The following is a 14513-nucleotide window of genomic DNA, read 5'->3' on the forward strand; positions in this document are numbered from 1 at the left end:
TCTTTGGACCCTTAAGTCGTTTTAGGGAACCAATAAGTTCTTGGCTCTGAGGCCTATCTGAGCCCGTAGTTCTTTCTCAGAGCCCAGAATTAAGGTTAAAGGGACCGCACTCTGCCACCCTAGGTGAGGCCACTCTCGGTACCTGTTGGGGTACCGCATTCTACCGCTCGGAAGCTGGTCACTATCGAGTTCCCATGCTGCATGCTGCTTTCTGCAGAAAGCCATTATCAGACTTAGAGGGTGCTGGTGTGGGTGAAAACCCAAGTGCCAGGCTTTGCTACTTTCCACGTCTGGAGAAGTAGAATGTTATGTGGTGCTTCCGGACTTTTGCACTTGCTCAAGAGCAATTATACCTCGTGTCCCCTGTATTATTCTAGCACGTAGCATTTTAATACAAGTACTTTCACATTTTTGGTATTTTTATTTGGGACCCCGATATGCATGAGGCTATACCGGGGTTTTAGGTAGTATTGACGGCATACTCGGGCTTGCGCAGACCCATTCCCACCTGATGTCTCACCCCCATTTTGTTTTTGCGTGGTCGTACCACTTTTATCATTAAGGGTTGGCCAGGATCGAAGGACTCTTGGACCTGAACCAGCTCGTTTGCCCCTTTAAGTATTATGGCATTCCTACTACTCTCTTATAGTCGGAACTATTTTATTATATAAGTTTTGTCCGGAAACGTTTCAGCGTACATAGGAGTAGGAAAACATAATGCTTAAATAATAGATAAAATAATTAATAGAAATCATGGCCCGGAGACCGTACAAGATATCAGCTTGCGAGGTTCCCCGGTGGTTAGGCCATGCTTTACCTCTTGTTTCTAGGTGATTCGCAGTGTTTGACTTGCTTTTGGGACAAGCGTCCTTGCTGGAGGGTTCCTCCTTCTTCTGCAGGGTTTTGCCTTTTTCTTGGGTCTAGGGACCGTGGTCGAGACTCGTTTCATGCCCCGGCCTTTAGTGTTCAGGTACCACTGTCTTCTATTGATGAAGGTTTTCTGTACTTCCATGAAACGTGTAGTCACATTCATCCATCGGAGCAACCAGGTTTGGAGGTCTCCTGTCTGGCTAAGTGTCTCCCTCCTGCATCTGTGAGGCACCCTTTGCTCCGGGTCCATCCGATGTACCCTCTGAGGATGTCTCCTTGAAGTACTCGTGCCCCACTTATTTATTCGCGAGACCACTGGCTGATGCCTGATAAGGTTCTTGGTGATCTTGTCTATGTGAGGCGGGGGACGAGGATCCGGTGAAAACCAGGTCTTGCGAGCATATGCAACTTCGAAGGGCTTCGGGGGAGACCATGCGGAGCGATCGACATAGGTTCTCTGAGGATTCCTCTGGTTCTTGGAATGATTCGGGGTCCGCCTTCTCCGGAACGACCCCAACTACTTGTATCATTGACCTCTAATCCATGGGTTCGCGGGGGCCGAGGTCTTCTCTGTAATTGCTATAACACCTTGGTCTTCCCCTTCAGGGTGGTCTGGTAGCAGGATCGAGAATTCTCTTAGTCTCCCCTGATTACTGTAATGCCCCAGGGTGTAGGAAATTTCACCATCTGATGAAGGGTTGAAGGGACTGCTCCCATGTTGTGAATCCAGGGTCGTCTCAAGATCATGTTATATGCTGATTAGCAATCTACGACCAGGAATTTGGTAGACATGTTGACTCCTTCAGCGTATACTGGGAGGATTGCCTCTCCGGCGGTTTGCTTGACCTCGCCGCTGAATCCGATGAGTGGGGTTACCTTTCGCGTTAGGGCGCTCTCCTCAAGCCCATGATCTTGGTACACCATCTGGAAGATAATGTTGTTGGAGCTGTCGTTGTCTACTAGTACTCTTTTCACCAAGCAGTTCACTATGGTGAGAGCGATAACTAGAGCATCGTGTTGGGGAGCTAGGATCTTCTCTAGCTCCTTAGCTGTGAAGCTTATCTCATCGGTGCCTAGAAGTAGGCGCTTCGATTGGGTCGTTTCCAGATCATGCTTAGCGTTATGGGTGCTTTTCTTTGCGGCTGTGTGGCTTACTCCGCTTACTTCTGAGCCTTCGGATATGACATGGATCACCCGATCTTGGCAAGGTGGTGAGGTTGGTGCAGCTCCTTTGGACTTCCCGACTGTCTCTTTGCTGAGGTGGGCCTTGGCTTTCTCTGAGAGGAATTCTCAGGATGCCCCTTTTGGAGTAGTTCGTTGACCTCAATCTTTATGGCGATGCAGTCTTTGGTTTTGTGGCCATGATCGCGGTGGAAGTCGCACCAGAGTTGCGGGTTCCAGAACGAATCAGATCCTTTCATCTTTGGAGGCCACTTAACCTGTTGGCCCATCTGTCTCTGTGCGTTGGCCAGCTCTGGTGTTGATATCGAGAGATGAGAGATATCGGGCCAGGTAGATACCGACATTCCATCTTCCTTCTTCCTTCTCTTGAGGCCAGTACTAGAACCTGCCCCTGTTTCTATTACCGGAGTCCTTGGATCCTTTTTGGGAGGATCTTTCCTCTCGGTCTCCTCGATCTGATCGGCTGACCTTTGGTCCTGCTTTGGTTGACCCTTGGCATGGCTAGCAACATCTTCCTCCCACTTCACCAGCGCCCAGGCTCGGGACAGCACATCTTCCATGGCCTTACAAGGGTACATGGTCAACTCTTTGTATAGCCCCCCGTCTGGAAGTCGACCTCTTTTGAAGGAAGAGATCGCAGTAGGGATGCTGCATTTGGGGACCGCCACTTTCTCCTGATTGAAGCGGGCTATGTAGTCTCGCAGGGGTTCCACTCGATGCTGGAGGATCTCGAGAGACCATCCGAAATCTTCTCCAGGCTTCTACTACTTGTGAATTGCTCCACGAATTTGTCGCTCAGGCCTGCGAAGGAAGATATGGACCTGGTAGGGAGATTGATGTACCATTGCAAGGCAGGTCCGATCAGAGTGGAACCGAACCCTTTGCACATCTTGGTTTCGCGGGAATCCTTAGGGAGTGCAGCCGCCAACATCCTTTGTTTGTACTGCGCGATGTGATCGTTGGGGTCGCCAGTACTGTCATACATCTTGATGCTGGGGAAGGAGAACTTTCTAGGCATCTCGATTGAGGCGATTTCCTCCACGAAGGGGGTATCGGCGTAGGAATTTGGGTTGCTCCTCCGGATTGGGGGAGCTACTCCTGGTAGGCGTTCTACCATGGACTGCATGGCGTCGAATCTCTTACAGAAAATCTGCTCCAGGTAGGCGGTTATGGAGGACTTTGTTGCTGCAGTCCTCTCAGGTGCTTCTTTCTCGGATTCCGGCTCGGAATCGCTTTCTTCCAGGTCTTGAATTATAGGATTCTCGGTCCCTTCCCGAGTTGCCCCAGCTACCCCAGGTGCAGGAGGCGTGTCGGTGGTACCTCCTCTGATGCTGGGCGTGTTCAAATTTCCCATAGGTCGGACATGGGTGTTGAAACAACGCTTCTTGTTGCCTGCCGTTTTGAGGGTTTGGTTCTGGTCCCGGAGGACAGTGTTTGCTGACTGAAGCTTGCTTAGTTTCTCGGCGCTTTGCTCCAGCTGTTTGGAGTGTTCATCAAGTTTCTCCTTCAGGCTTTGAACTTCTGAAGAGAGGTCGGGGTTTCCTCCGGTAGTCTCCCGAGCTCGATGCATGTCGTTGATTTGGCCTTGTAGGCCGTCTATTTGCTTTTGAAGCTCAGCTATCGTTTGAGCAGCTTCAGCTGGTTCGCCTTGCTCATCCACCGCCACCATCACGTAGTTAGATTACTCCCCTCCTTCTAGCGCCAAATTGTTAGGGGATTTTTGTGTAGGCTCTTTGTGAGTACTACGGAACGATGGATAAGCTAGTAAACCAACGGTATTTGTATGTATTTCATGAAGATTTAGAGAGGATAATAAAGAGATATGCTTGAAGAGACTTTTATTAGATAGAACAAGAAAGATTACAAGGTATTGGGTAAGAACCCTAATTCTAGCCATCTAACTCTAGTCTCTAAGCCTTGGAGAAGTCGATCCCTTCCTTTAGGGTTTTAGTAGCGCTTATATAGTCTTCTAGGAGTCGGTTCCATTAGGTTAAACTCTTCCATATTCTGAAATATGGAAGGTTCTCCTTATCGGAAGTTTTTCATTTCTTGGAAGGGAGCTCGGTTCCAGGGACCAAACTCAGGGTTCCTTCTAGCGGGGACCTGGAGCGTTCCCTTATCGGGGACCCGAGGGTCTGGGTCCTGCCTGGAGGCCGGAGAAAATGATACCGGGGTATTTTTCCCCAACAGTTCTCATACGAGCTCAGGAGGAATTGTAAGAGACCTAGAGGTGCAGATTGGGGATGCCCTAGTTCCAGTTGATTTCTGTTGGGGTTAAAAACGGTTACGACGGAATTACCACCCGAAAATCCTCGGAGATCGTATTTCCGAAAGAGATAGTAAAAAGAAGGATACAACTTTCGTAAAATATAACCAATGCGAAGTTTTTACGAAGAAGTATCCTTGAAGATTCAAACCAAACAAACCAGGCTCGGTCGTTGCGTAATTACCGCGCATACACGCCGTCCGGTCGCTACATAGCAATCAAGCCCGAGCCAAGCTTGATCGTTATGTAGCGACCGAGCGTCCGTCTCGCTCGGTCGCTATGTAGCGACCGAGCTCGAACCAAAGCTCGGTCGCTACGTAGCGACCGAGCGCTCGTCCCGCTCGGTCGCTACACAGCGACCGAGCTCGAGCCAAAGCTCGGTCGCAACGTAGCGACCGAGCGATCGTCCCGCTCGATCGCTACGTAGCGACCGAGCCCGGCCAAGCTCGGTCGCTACGTAGCGACCGAACGATCGTCCCGCTCGGTCGCTACGTAGCGACCGAGCTCGAGCCAAAGCTCGGTCGCTACGTAGCGACCGAGCTCGGTCACTACGTAGCGACCGAGCTCGGTCACTACGTAGCGACCGAGCTCGGTCACTACGTAGCGACCGAGCGCTCGTCCCGCTTGGTCGCTACGTAGCGACCGAGCGATCGTCCCCCGCGGTCGCTATGTAGCGACCGAGTTCGGCCAAGCTCGGTCGCTACGTAGCGACCGAGCTCGAGCCAAAGCTCGGTCGCTACGTAGCGACCAAGCGATCGTCCCGCTCGGTCGCTACGTAGTGACCGAGCTCAAGCCAAAGCTCGGTCGCTACGTAGCGACCGAGCGCTCATCCCGCTCGGTCGCTACGTAGCGACCGGGCTCGAGCCGAAGTTCGGTCGCTGTGTAGCGATTGAACTCTTCCAAACATTGAGAGACATCAATCCATGCATTCTCGTCAAATCTTCGAATGCTATCTCCCGAAGACCGTAGCAAGCTCAGTCCATGTTTTCCGCTATTCTAACTCATCGATCAAACTTCGCGGATTAGAAACCACAGAAAATTCGTAGTAAACGTGTCGAGTCGGAAGACGGCCCAAAGGGACCTAAAACACGACTCGAGGCCCATCCTACGATTTCTTAACCAAAAGTCCGTAAACTGCAGCACGGTTTACGCTTGCCCCACAAGGAAGGATAAATGTCAAGTTTCCGCGGATAAATACGGAAGTTTTGAAGATAATTGTGAAGATCGGGAAAAATGGAATATCTCCATTTTTATGCTATGACGGCTTAAGGGCAGAAGAGCAAAAGTGTAAACCGACCTTGGAGCTAGTATATAAGGAGTCCTAGGCGAGGAGCATGGGAGAGAACTTTTTGAGAGAAAACTTAGCACTTAGAGCAATTTAGGCAATTTTCCGTTTTTGTTATTTCGAGCTGCGACTCAATTAGGTTTAGCCGTCTTAGGGTTGCTAGAACTAGGAATCTCGCCGACAGCTCTCGAGCCCATGCTTATACCTTGTTGTAAACGCTCATACGCAAATTCAGAATAAGATCTTCTTTGCTCTCTTTTTCGATTTCTTATTCTTTATCGTTGTTATTCTCGTGTTCTGATTGCTTGACGTGTGGTAATTAGCAGATATCCGGGTCCTCTGGGAAATTAGGGTTTTCCTAGTTTCCTTATTTAAGCAGAAATCGACAGTGCAAATTTCGGTTCCCACAATTTCCATGTCTAGGATATCAAACTAAACTGGAACTCTTCTCTACTAATTGGAAGAGCCTTTTTGTCAACAATAGGAGCAATGTGTAACATGCAAACCAACCAATTGTTCCTGACGCTCATAGATCCTCATGTCCACTACAATCCTATTCCTGTTAAGAATCCACATACGTCCTCCAGAAGAATCGATGATCCAGGACTCATCGCAGCATGCCACTGTGGAGCTGAATATCGGACAAAATATTCGGCATCTATCGAAACTCACACTGCAACATCGGTCGACAGTGCTCACCGGAAATCAATTGACATGGCCAAAGTAGAATCGGTCGACAGTAGTCCATGAGATTGGGAAGATGACTACTACAATTCCACTATCGCAGCACACACCATACACACCATGCATACGGAGGAGTATGATGAAGATTATGAGAAGGAACGAGCTATAGAGTACAAAGCCATTTTTGATGAGGAAGATAGACTTCTCCACCATTCCTCTTGGAAAAGGAATGCACAGTCGATCGACATAACAGTCTCAACATCGATCGACACTCATCTTAATCAGACTAGCCGAAAACGAGCATCGACCGACATTGCATGATACCGATCGATCGACACTAATGTCGACTGTGCACGAGAAGGAGATTACTCGATTGGCAGTTAGGCAGGTGATCGCTATCACGAGAGCTATGCAGTAGAGATAGTAGTCCGTGATCCATGAGCAGATGAATTTCATGAGGGTTTCACATATTAGAGACTTCTCAATATGCAAATATGCGATGAAGCAGATCAACAACAAGCAGAAGCTTAAGGGGAAAGAACACATTTCAGCCATCCTATCGACAGAACAAATCGTCCGTCGATTGACATCTGTCCGAAACCACCATCCACTCTAAGCAGAAATACTAATTATGATAACCAGTATCTAACACATGATGAGTTTGGTATTTTCAGGGACCTAGATGGCTACGCAAGAGCAATAGATGGACATGCACTGCATATATCCAGATAGGACATTGCAAACAATCTTCAGATGGCTAATGGAGCAGATAATCTCTTCATGGAATAACGCAACATCCCAGCACATCACCAGAGGGTTACAAACGAGTCCTATGAAATAGCTGGTGGAGTAGACAATCATTTCAAGTATTATATTGGACATCACTCTCGACCGTCAATCAACGTTGAGGACCCAACTTCGGTCGACCGATGACCCAAGTTTTGAAAACGCGCCTTTGACTGTTATTGAACTAGGAGATTCCACTAGGAGGAGAAACAACCTGTTCAGAACACATGTTCTACCTATTTCTAAGATTTCAAAGAACAACAAACATTACAATCGGACAACAACTAAAAGTAAGCTCTCATTTCTACATTCATATAACATTTCTATATGTTTAACATGAATATAAGCTCTTTGTCAAATTTTCTCTTTTAAAAAAAAATCCTAAGGATACTTTACAAATACAAATAAAAAACAATAACATGAATGACTTAATCGTAGTGTATAAGAAAATTAATCAATCCATACAACTAATTTTAGTTTAAGAAATAAGACAAATCAAGTTTAAGAATAATCACAGACCTAGTGTTTCGAAACATGGGACTTTGATGAAATTGATCATACAGAGTGTGAAAAGGCTGCCCGATGAAACTCGTACAGAAAGAAGAAGACGTCCGACGAAACCCGTAGAGGAAGAATGAATCTCCAATTCTTCTATTCGTGTCTAAGAACAAAGAGAAGGAAAGTGAGTTAGAGACGGAAAAAATTGATCATAAAGGATGAAGGAACAAGGATTCTTAACCTAAATCGCCATTGATACAGCTTCAAGGTTTTGGCGGAGAAGAGAGTGTCGTGAAATTTTGGTAAAAGGTAAAATGCGACACTTAAGTATGTTTTACCTATTTCACTTTCTTTCTTTTTCTACTTTCTTTTTCTACTTTCTTTTTTATTTAACTTTTTTTTTCCTTTTTTACAAAACTAAAATAATTTACGAAAAATCAAAATTAATTAGGTTAATTAAAGGGTATAATGGTAAAAATATAAATTCTAGTTACCTAAATAATCTTCTACAAGTTTTATTGAGACAAATCTTAGTCGAAACTAACTCCTTTTCCCAATTTTCTCGAAATAAAATTATACTTAGAATCAATTATTCGATCTCAGCTCTAGACAACCTCTTTCACTTCATAAAGTTATTCCAAAAATACAAAGAACAAAATATTTTGTTTCTATCATCAGTAAATACAATATCTGTAAAAGTAAAGGATTGGTGTTCAAAAGTAAAAGACACATGAACAAGTACTCGTGTGAAGTGTTACCATCAAGCAATCAAGTAATTGCTTACTTTAATTCAACTTTTGTTTACAAATAACGAAAAACACACACGTAAATGTGTACATATAGGTGCGTGTGTGCATTACCCTCCTCTATAAGAGTGATCAATTCTATTGAAGTTCAGCTACACAATATTCTCGACCAATTCTCTCTTTTTACTTCTATATCTCTCTCTGATGAAGGGAACACTAAGATACTTAGCAGGAATTGCAGGGCCAAATGGGTTTGGCTCACGATCTACAGCTGAACAAGTTACACAACACTGCTTTCTCCCTTACTCCCATCTCACGGCCATTATCACTGGTTTGTCTTCGTTACACTTTAAATGGATGATATCATTTGAAATGCTTGATATATAAACAATTTTTGTGGAGTAGAATCTCGTGTGTCCCTTTGACGAAAGACAGGTTTCAATATCCTCTACAAAAATAAAAGAACCCAAATTTTGCTGCAATACCGAAGCACATCATAGTGATTCTCCCAGAATTCCTATGTACTCGCCTCCAAATACCCAAGAAATTACTTCTCAAACATATTTTACCATTACTTTTTTATCATTACCTTCTCGTACGCACAACAAATATTTAGTTTATCGTCTGAATTATTTTGTTGTTATTTTCTAATCAGATATTCGATAAAGTTTCTTCCAATACTTGGGAAAAGATCATATGCAAAAAACACGTTATATAAATATATTCGTTGAAGATGTTGTTGTGCATTTTTTTTTTTGAGAAAATATTGATTTTGTCTCCATTGAAATTTGTAACATTGTTGGTTACAGCATATTTCCAAACACAATTGATTTGCCTTTTGACTTTAATATGTGAAACATGTCTCATCGTTGCAAAACATTATTTTATTTTATTATTTTAGCGATCAGCCTGCCCAAAACGTACTTTATGCCATCTTTATGTTCCCTAATTTGTCGGCTGAAACTTTACACAATAAGAATCAATGAATAAATTTTAAAGTGGTGTCTCTTTACTCTTTATTTTAGTTGTAAGAAAACAAAAAAATTATGATATACCGGATATAATGTTAGTATGGAATACTCTATTTTCATAACATGAAATAAGAAAATGAGCAGAAATTAAATGGTTATAGTGTTTATTTTTGTTTAATGACCCACTTCGCTATTTCACAGGAGGAACATCTGGGATCGGTGCGGAAACCACCAGAGTGTTAGCAAAAAGAGGGGTGAGAGTAGTGATGGCAGTAAGAGATATGAAGAAAGCAGAAATTGTGAAGGAGAGAATAGTGAGAGAGAGCCCAGAAGCTGATATCGTATTATTGGAGATTGATCTCAGCTCTCTCTCTTCAGTGGCCAGATTCTGCTCTCAGTTTCTTTCACAGGATCTTCCCCTCAACATTATCATGTACGTAAGATTCATTCCACAACCTCATGAATCTTTGCACATATTACTATAACGCCCCGACCAGTCCACGGTTAATAGGCCACCCACGTCCGTTCACTCGGTCCATGGACATTCCAACAGTCGGTACACTAATTTTTCAAAGTTCGAAAGTCTTGTTTACTGACCTGCAATCACCACATGACTTTTCTCCGTGCTTTGGCCTCACTTGCACAGTATCGCAAATCACATTCCGATAGATCACCCATCCTTTCACTACTCCAGCCAAAGCATGCTTAACTCTGGAGTTCTAAACAGATGTGTGACGGAAAAGGTAAGTCAACTTTGGTGACATAGGTAGCCAAATCAATTCTCTTAAGCATTTCCATATATCACAACTCGGGATGTTACAATTCACCCCCTCTCAAAGAACGCAACGTCCTCGTTGCACCCCACGACAGGTCTCAAGATGCCTCTCGGGTCAGAACCAAGATGGCTAACCAGCTCTGATACCACTTGTAATGCCCCGACCGCCCACGTATAATGAGTCATGCACGCCCGCTCTCTCAGCCCGTGGACCCATCACGTTCCAACGGTCGGTCGGGGCGTGGGCGGTCTATCCGTTAATTTTCCAAAGACCAAAAGTCTTGTTTACTGACCTTGCAATCACCACATGACCTTTTCCCGTGCTTCGGCCTCACTTGCATGGTATCGCGAATCACTTCCCGGTAGGTCACCCATCCTTTCACTACTTCAGCCCAAGAACACTTAACTAGAGTGTTCTAAACGGATGTGTGATGGAAAAGGTAAGTCAACTTTGGTGACATAGGTAGCCAAATCAATTATCTTAAGCCTTTCCATATATCTTAACTCGGGATGTTACAATTTGTAACGTCCCGACCGCCCACGGCTAATGGGCCACCCACGCCTGCTCTCCCAGCCCGTGGGCCCCATCCCGTTCCAACGATCGATGCGTAAATTTTCCAAGGCTCGGAATCATTGTTTACAAACCCTGAAATCACCACATGACCTTTCCCCGTGCTTTGGCCTCACTCGCACGGTATCGCGAATCACTTCCCGATAGGTCAGCCAGCCTTTTACTACTCTAGCCCAAACACGCTTAACTCTGGAGTTCTAAACGGATGTGTTACGGAAAAGGTAAGTCAACTTTGATAACATAAGTAGCTAAATCAATCATCTTAATCCTTTAGGGTCTAACTGGTAACCATCACAGGAACATTAGGAATGGATATGAAAGGAACGGAAAGGAATAAAATTATAGGAATGATGAGGAATAATTATTCTTTATCATATTTAAGGTATGAATGGTGACCAGGGAATGTAGAGGAATAATGCATTCCCTAACGTTCCTGAAAAAAATCACCATTCACAAGGAATAATAATTCCCTCTCATTCTCTTTTATTCTTTTTTTTTTGCAGAGAATTAAAGAAAAAAAGTATTCTTGTTAAAATTGATAAGGAACAACCATTCCTTTTCATTCCTGCTATTTTATTCCCGAACATTCTTTTTTTATATGTTCCTCTTGTTTCCCGAATGGTCACCAGTCAGACTCTTAGGGTATGAATGGTGACCAAGGAACGACGAAGAACAATGCATTCCCTAATGTTCCTAAAAAAAATCACCATTCACAAGAAATGATTTCTTTCTCTCATTCCCTATCATTTTTTGTTCTGTAGAGAAATAAAGAACAAATCATTCCTTCTAAAATTTGAGAAGGAACACCCGTTCCTTTTCATTCCTGCTATTTTATTCATGTACATTCATTTCATATTGATTCCTCTTGTTTCCAGAATGGTCACCAGTCTGACGCTTAGTGAAGAATAAATTTATTCTATATTTCTCTGCAACAAACGGAATGAGAAAGAATGGAAAGGAAAAATTATTCCTTATGAATGATAAAAAATTTCAGGAATGTTAAGGAATACATTGTTCCTCTTCGTTTTTTGGTCACCATTCATATCCTAATAGAACTACAAAAGTTGGATTGTACCATCATTTTCTTTTCCCATCCACACTCATTTGTACAATGAGACTGAGACTTTAATTAATCACACCCTTGAAAGGAAACGATATATGTATATATATATATATATAACCTTTTTTTTTTGCAGAAACAATGCTGGGATTTTCTCTCCAAATCTTGAATTCTCAGAGGAAAAGATTGAACTGACATTTGCTACAAACTTTTTAGGTAGTTTTCTGGAATCACTAGACAGATGACCATATGGAGTGAAGAAGAATTAATGATGTGAAGTATATCTTTTTTTTCAGGACATTACTTATTAACAGAGATGCTGATAAAGAAAATGATAGATACGGCTAAGAAGAGTGGAATCGAAGGACGAGTCATTAACCTTACTTCCGTGATTCATAGTTGGGTCAAGCCTGATTGTTTCTCCTTCCCTGAATTACTACATCCCATTAAGTAATTCACACTCATTTCTATTTTTAATACTAAAACTACTTATTGTATATAGAAACTATTCATATGACATGGTTTATGTTTGGTATGCTAATGTGGTTGCGTAACCAAAGGTATAATGGTACAAAGGCATATGCTCAGTCAAAGCTGGCAACAATTTTACATGCCAAAGCGCTGAGCAGGCGATTAAAGGTGAGTTTGAAAATTTGATTTTAAGCAAATATTAATTATTTTTATTTTTATTTATTTACATAATAATTGGGAAATTTTACAACTATATGTGCTTACAGGACAGAAATGCAAACGTAACGATAAATGCAGTCCATCCAGGGATTGTTAAAACAGGAATTATCAGAGCGCACAAGGGTCTTTTGACAGGTGAAATTAAAACTTTCCATATATAGTAGTGCAAAAGGAATCTAATAATTGGTAAGGAAAAATCAATGAAAATAAAATCATGATGTGCTTTGATGCAGATTCTCTGTTTTTGATAGCTTCGAAGCTCCTAAAGTCTGTAAGCCAGGTAGGTTTATGGTTATTACTTCCATTTTTTTGTCCAAGTAGTACGATCATAGGCTTAATAAACTTATTTTGCTTTTTCCTGACAATATATATGTTATTTTAAATCCCAAACAAAAGTTTTATTGTCATCATCAATATTAATGCCAGAGAGTCGTATATAAATTACATGGCAATATAAATCCTATGAAGTATTAACACTAACACAAGCAAATATATTAAAACTTTTTACCAAAAAGAAAAAAAAATTAATACTTTTATATTATATTAACTCCCGAGTTCTTTTTTATTATGGCGGTTAGGGCGCAGCGACGACATGTTATGTGGCTTTGAGTAACGAAACCAAAAGGATTAGTGGAAAGTATTTTGCAGACTCGAATGAGACAAATTGCTCAGATTTGGCGAATGATGTATCTTTAGCTCTCAAGCTCTGCACCAACAGTCATACCCTAATCCATGATTATTTGCATCTATCTCTTCCTAATCTGAGTCTTCTGTAACTCTTCTTGATATATATCCCTTTTCTACTAAAAGAAAATCCACCAATTTATTGATGTAAAGTAATTGTATCAAGACTTATCTCATCATCATGTGTGTTTCCTCATAGACCTCAGTATTTTCCTAAAGGATCTTTACCGAGGTCTAATGATTTCATACTAAACACTCATTGTCATTTCTTCTTATGTCAAAGTTTGGGTAAAAGAATTCTTACTTTTCTGTTATCAACATTTATAGGTACTTTTTTTTTTGAAAAAACATATATAGGTTCATGAGATATTTGATTTTGGACAAACCTTCCCAAAACATAGGACCAAAAAATAATAGGAAATATCTTCAATAGCATTGAATCAATCTATATTGTTAAAAGAGAAGTACAAATACATATTTATCCTTAAATTTATAACTTATTTACAAGTCAATACCACTGAAATATTGAATAATATTAACTGTAAGTTTTTTTTTGTCATCAACATAAACAGATTCATACTGACTCTGTTAAAACATTAACTTTAAGTAGGAACATTTACTTTAAGTAATCATTATTTTTCCTATTTTATCAAATTATTTCCTAAGTCAGATTTAGCTAAATTTTTTTGTTTAACATATTTCCTAAAATGATTTAGCTAAATTTTAGGAAAATTAAAGTTTAAAAATGATTTTTAATAATATTATGTAATATTTCTCAAGTATCATATGATCCCACACATTTAGATTGTAAGAAATAAAAGATATTTATTTCGAATATTTCAAAAGTATATGTTTAACCGGTTACCATTATATATTTTCAATAATAAAATATATCTATGTTTAGATTTAAATATTTTTTGAATTACGTGTAGAATATTATGGATTGTTTATAACATAATATTCATTCTAATCTATCTAAATCTCACCTAAAAATATATATATATATATTTTTCAAATATTTCTAAAATATATTTTAACCATTTCAGTTACTATTAATTATTTTCAACAATAAAATCTATTTACATTAAGATTTAAATATCATTGAATTACTTGTAGAATAATATTTAATGTTTATAACTGAATATTCATTTTATGATGTATCTAAATCTCGCAATATTGCTCGTATCTAATCAAAATATTTAAAATGTTATTACATTTGTGAAACAAGTTCGTGTTAAAAGAAATATTGTTAAAATCAGACTCCTCTCTTTCACTTCCGTCGCAGACAACGTCTTTTCCGTGAAGGAGTGCGTTGAATCCGTAAAACGCTGCATTTTGAGAGAAAAGGCGAAAAAGCGACTCTGAGTGCGATTTCCGATCTGAGTTCTGATCCGATGGATTCGGCTATACCGCCGAATCAATCTGATTCTCTGGGTAGTGATTTG

General features: G+C 41.3%; 2 protein-coding genes across 2 annotated transcripts; one reads left to right on the forward strand and one right to left on the reverse strand.

The window, feature by feature from the left end:
• Positions 1-1629: 1629 nt before the first annotated feature.
• Positions 1630-2612, reverse strand: LOC125578956. The gene is made up of 2 exons (XM_048742114.1): positions 2193-2612; positions 1630-2145 (listed from the first exon to the last, which is right to left on the reverse strand). Exons 1-2 carry the CDS (start codon positions 2610-2612, stop codon positions 1630-1632), a joined length of 936 nt encoding a protein of 311 aa, XP_048598071.1.
• Positions 2613-8352: 5740 nt separating this feature from the next.
• LOC111212300 (short-chain dehydrogenase TIC 32 A, chloroplastic) lies at positions 8353-13386 on the forward strand. Its single transcript, XM_022713788.2, has 8 exons — positions 8353-8648; positions 9490-9721; positions 11831-11910; positions 11991-12144; positions 12255-12333; positions 12432-12519; positions 12618-12664; positions 12963-13386. The coding sequence occupies exons 1-8, from the start codon at positions 8522-8524 to the stop codon at positions 13158-13160; spliced, it is 1005 nt and encodes a 334-aa protein (XP_022569509.2). The 5' UTR covers positions 8353-8521; the 3' UTR covers positions 13161-13386.
• Positions 13387-14513: the final 1127 nt, after the last annotated feature.

The sequence above is a fragment of the Brassica napus genome, chromosome A10, assembly GCF_020379485.1.
Source record: "Brassica napus cultivar Da-Ae chromosome A10, Da-Ae, whole genome shotgun sequence".
NCBI classification, from domain to species: Eukaryota; Viridiplantae; Streptophyta; class Magnoliopsida; order Brassicales; family Brassicaceae; genus Brassica; species Brassica napus.

Coding starts and splice junctions, on each gene's coding strand:
- LOC111212300 (XM_022713788.2), top strand. CDS start 8,522: ATGAAGGGAACACTAAGATACTTAGCAGGAATTGCAGGGCCAAATGGG. Junction 8,649..9,489: donor TCTCACGGCCATTATCACTG/GTTTGTCTTCGT, acceptor GCTATTTCACAG/GAGGAACATCTGGGATCGGT. Junction 12,145..12,254: donor GAATTACTACATCCCATTAA/GTAATTCACACT, acceptor GCGTAACCAAAG/GTATAATGGTACAAAGGCAT.
- LOC125578956 (XM_048742114.1), bottom strand. CDS start 2,612: ATGGAAGATGTGCTGTCCCGAGCCTGGGCGCTGGTGAAGTGGGAGGAA. Junction 2,146..2,192: donor GCATCGCCATAAAGATTGAG/GTCAACGAACTA, acceptor TTCCTCTCAGAG/AAAGCCAAGGCCCACCTCAG.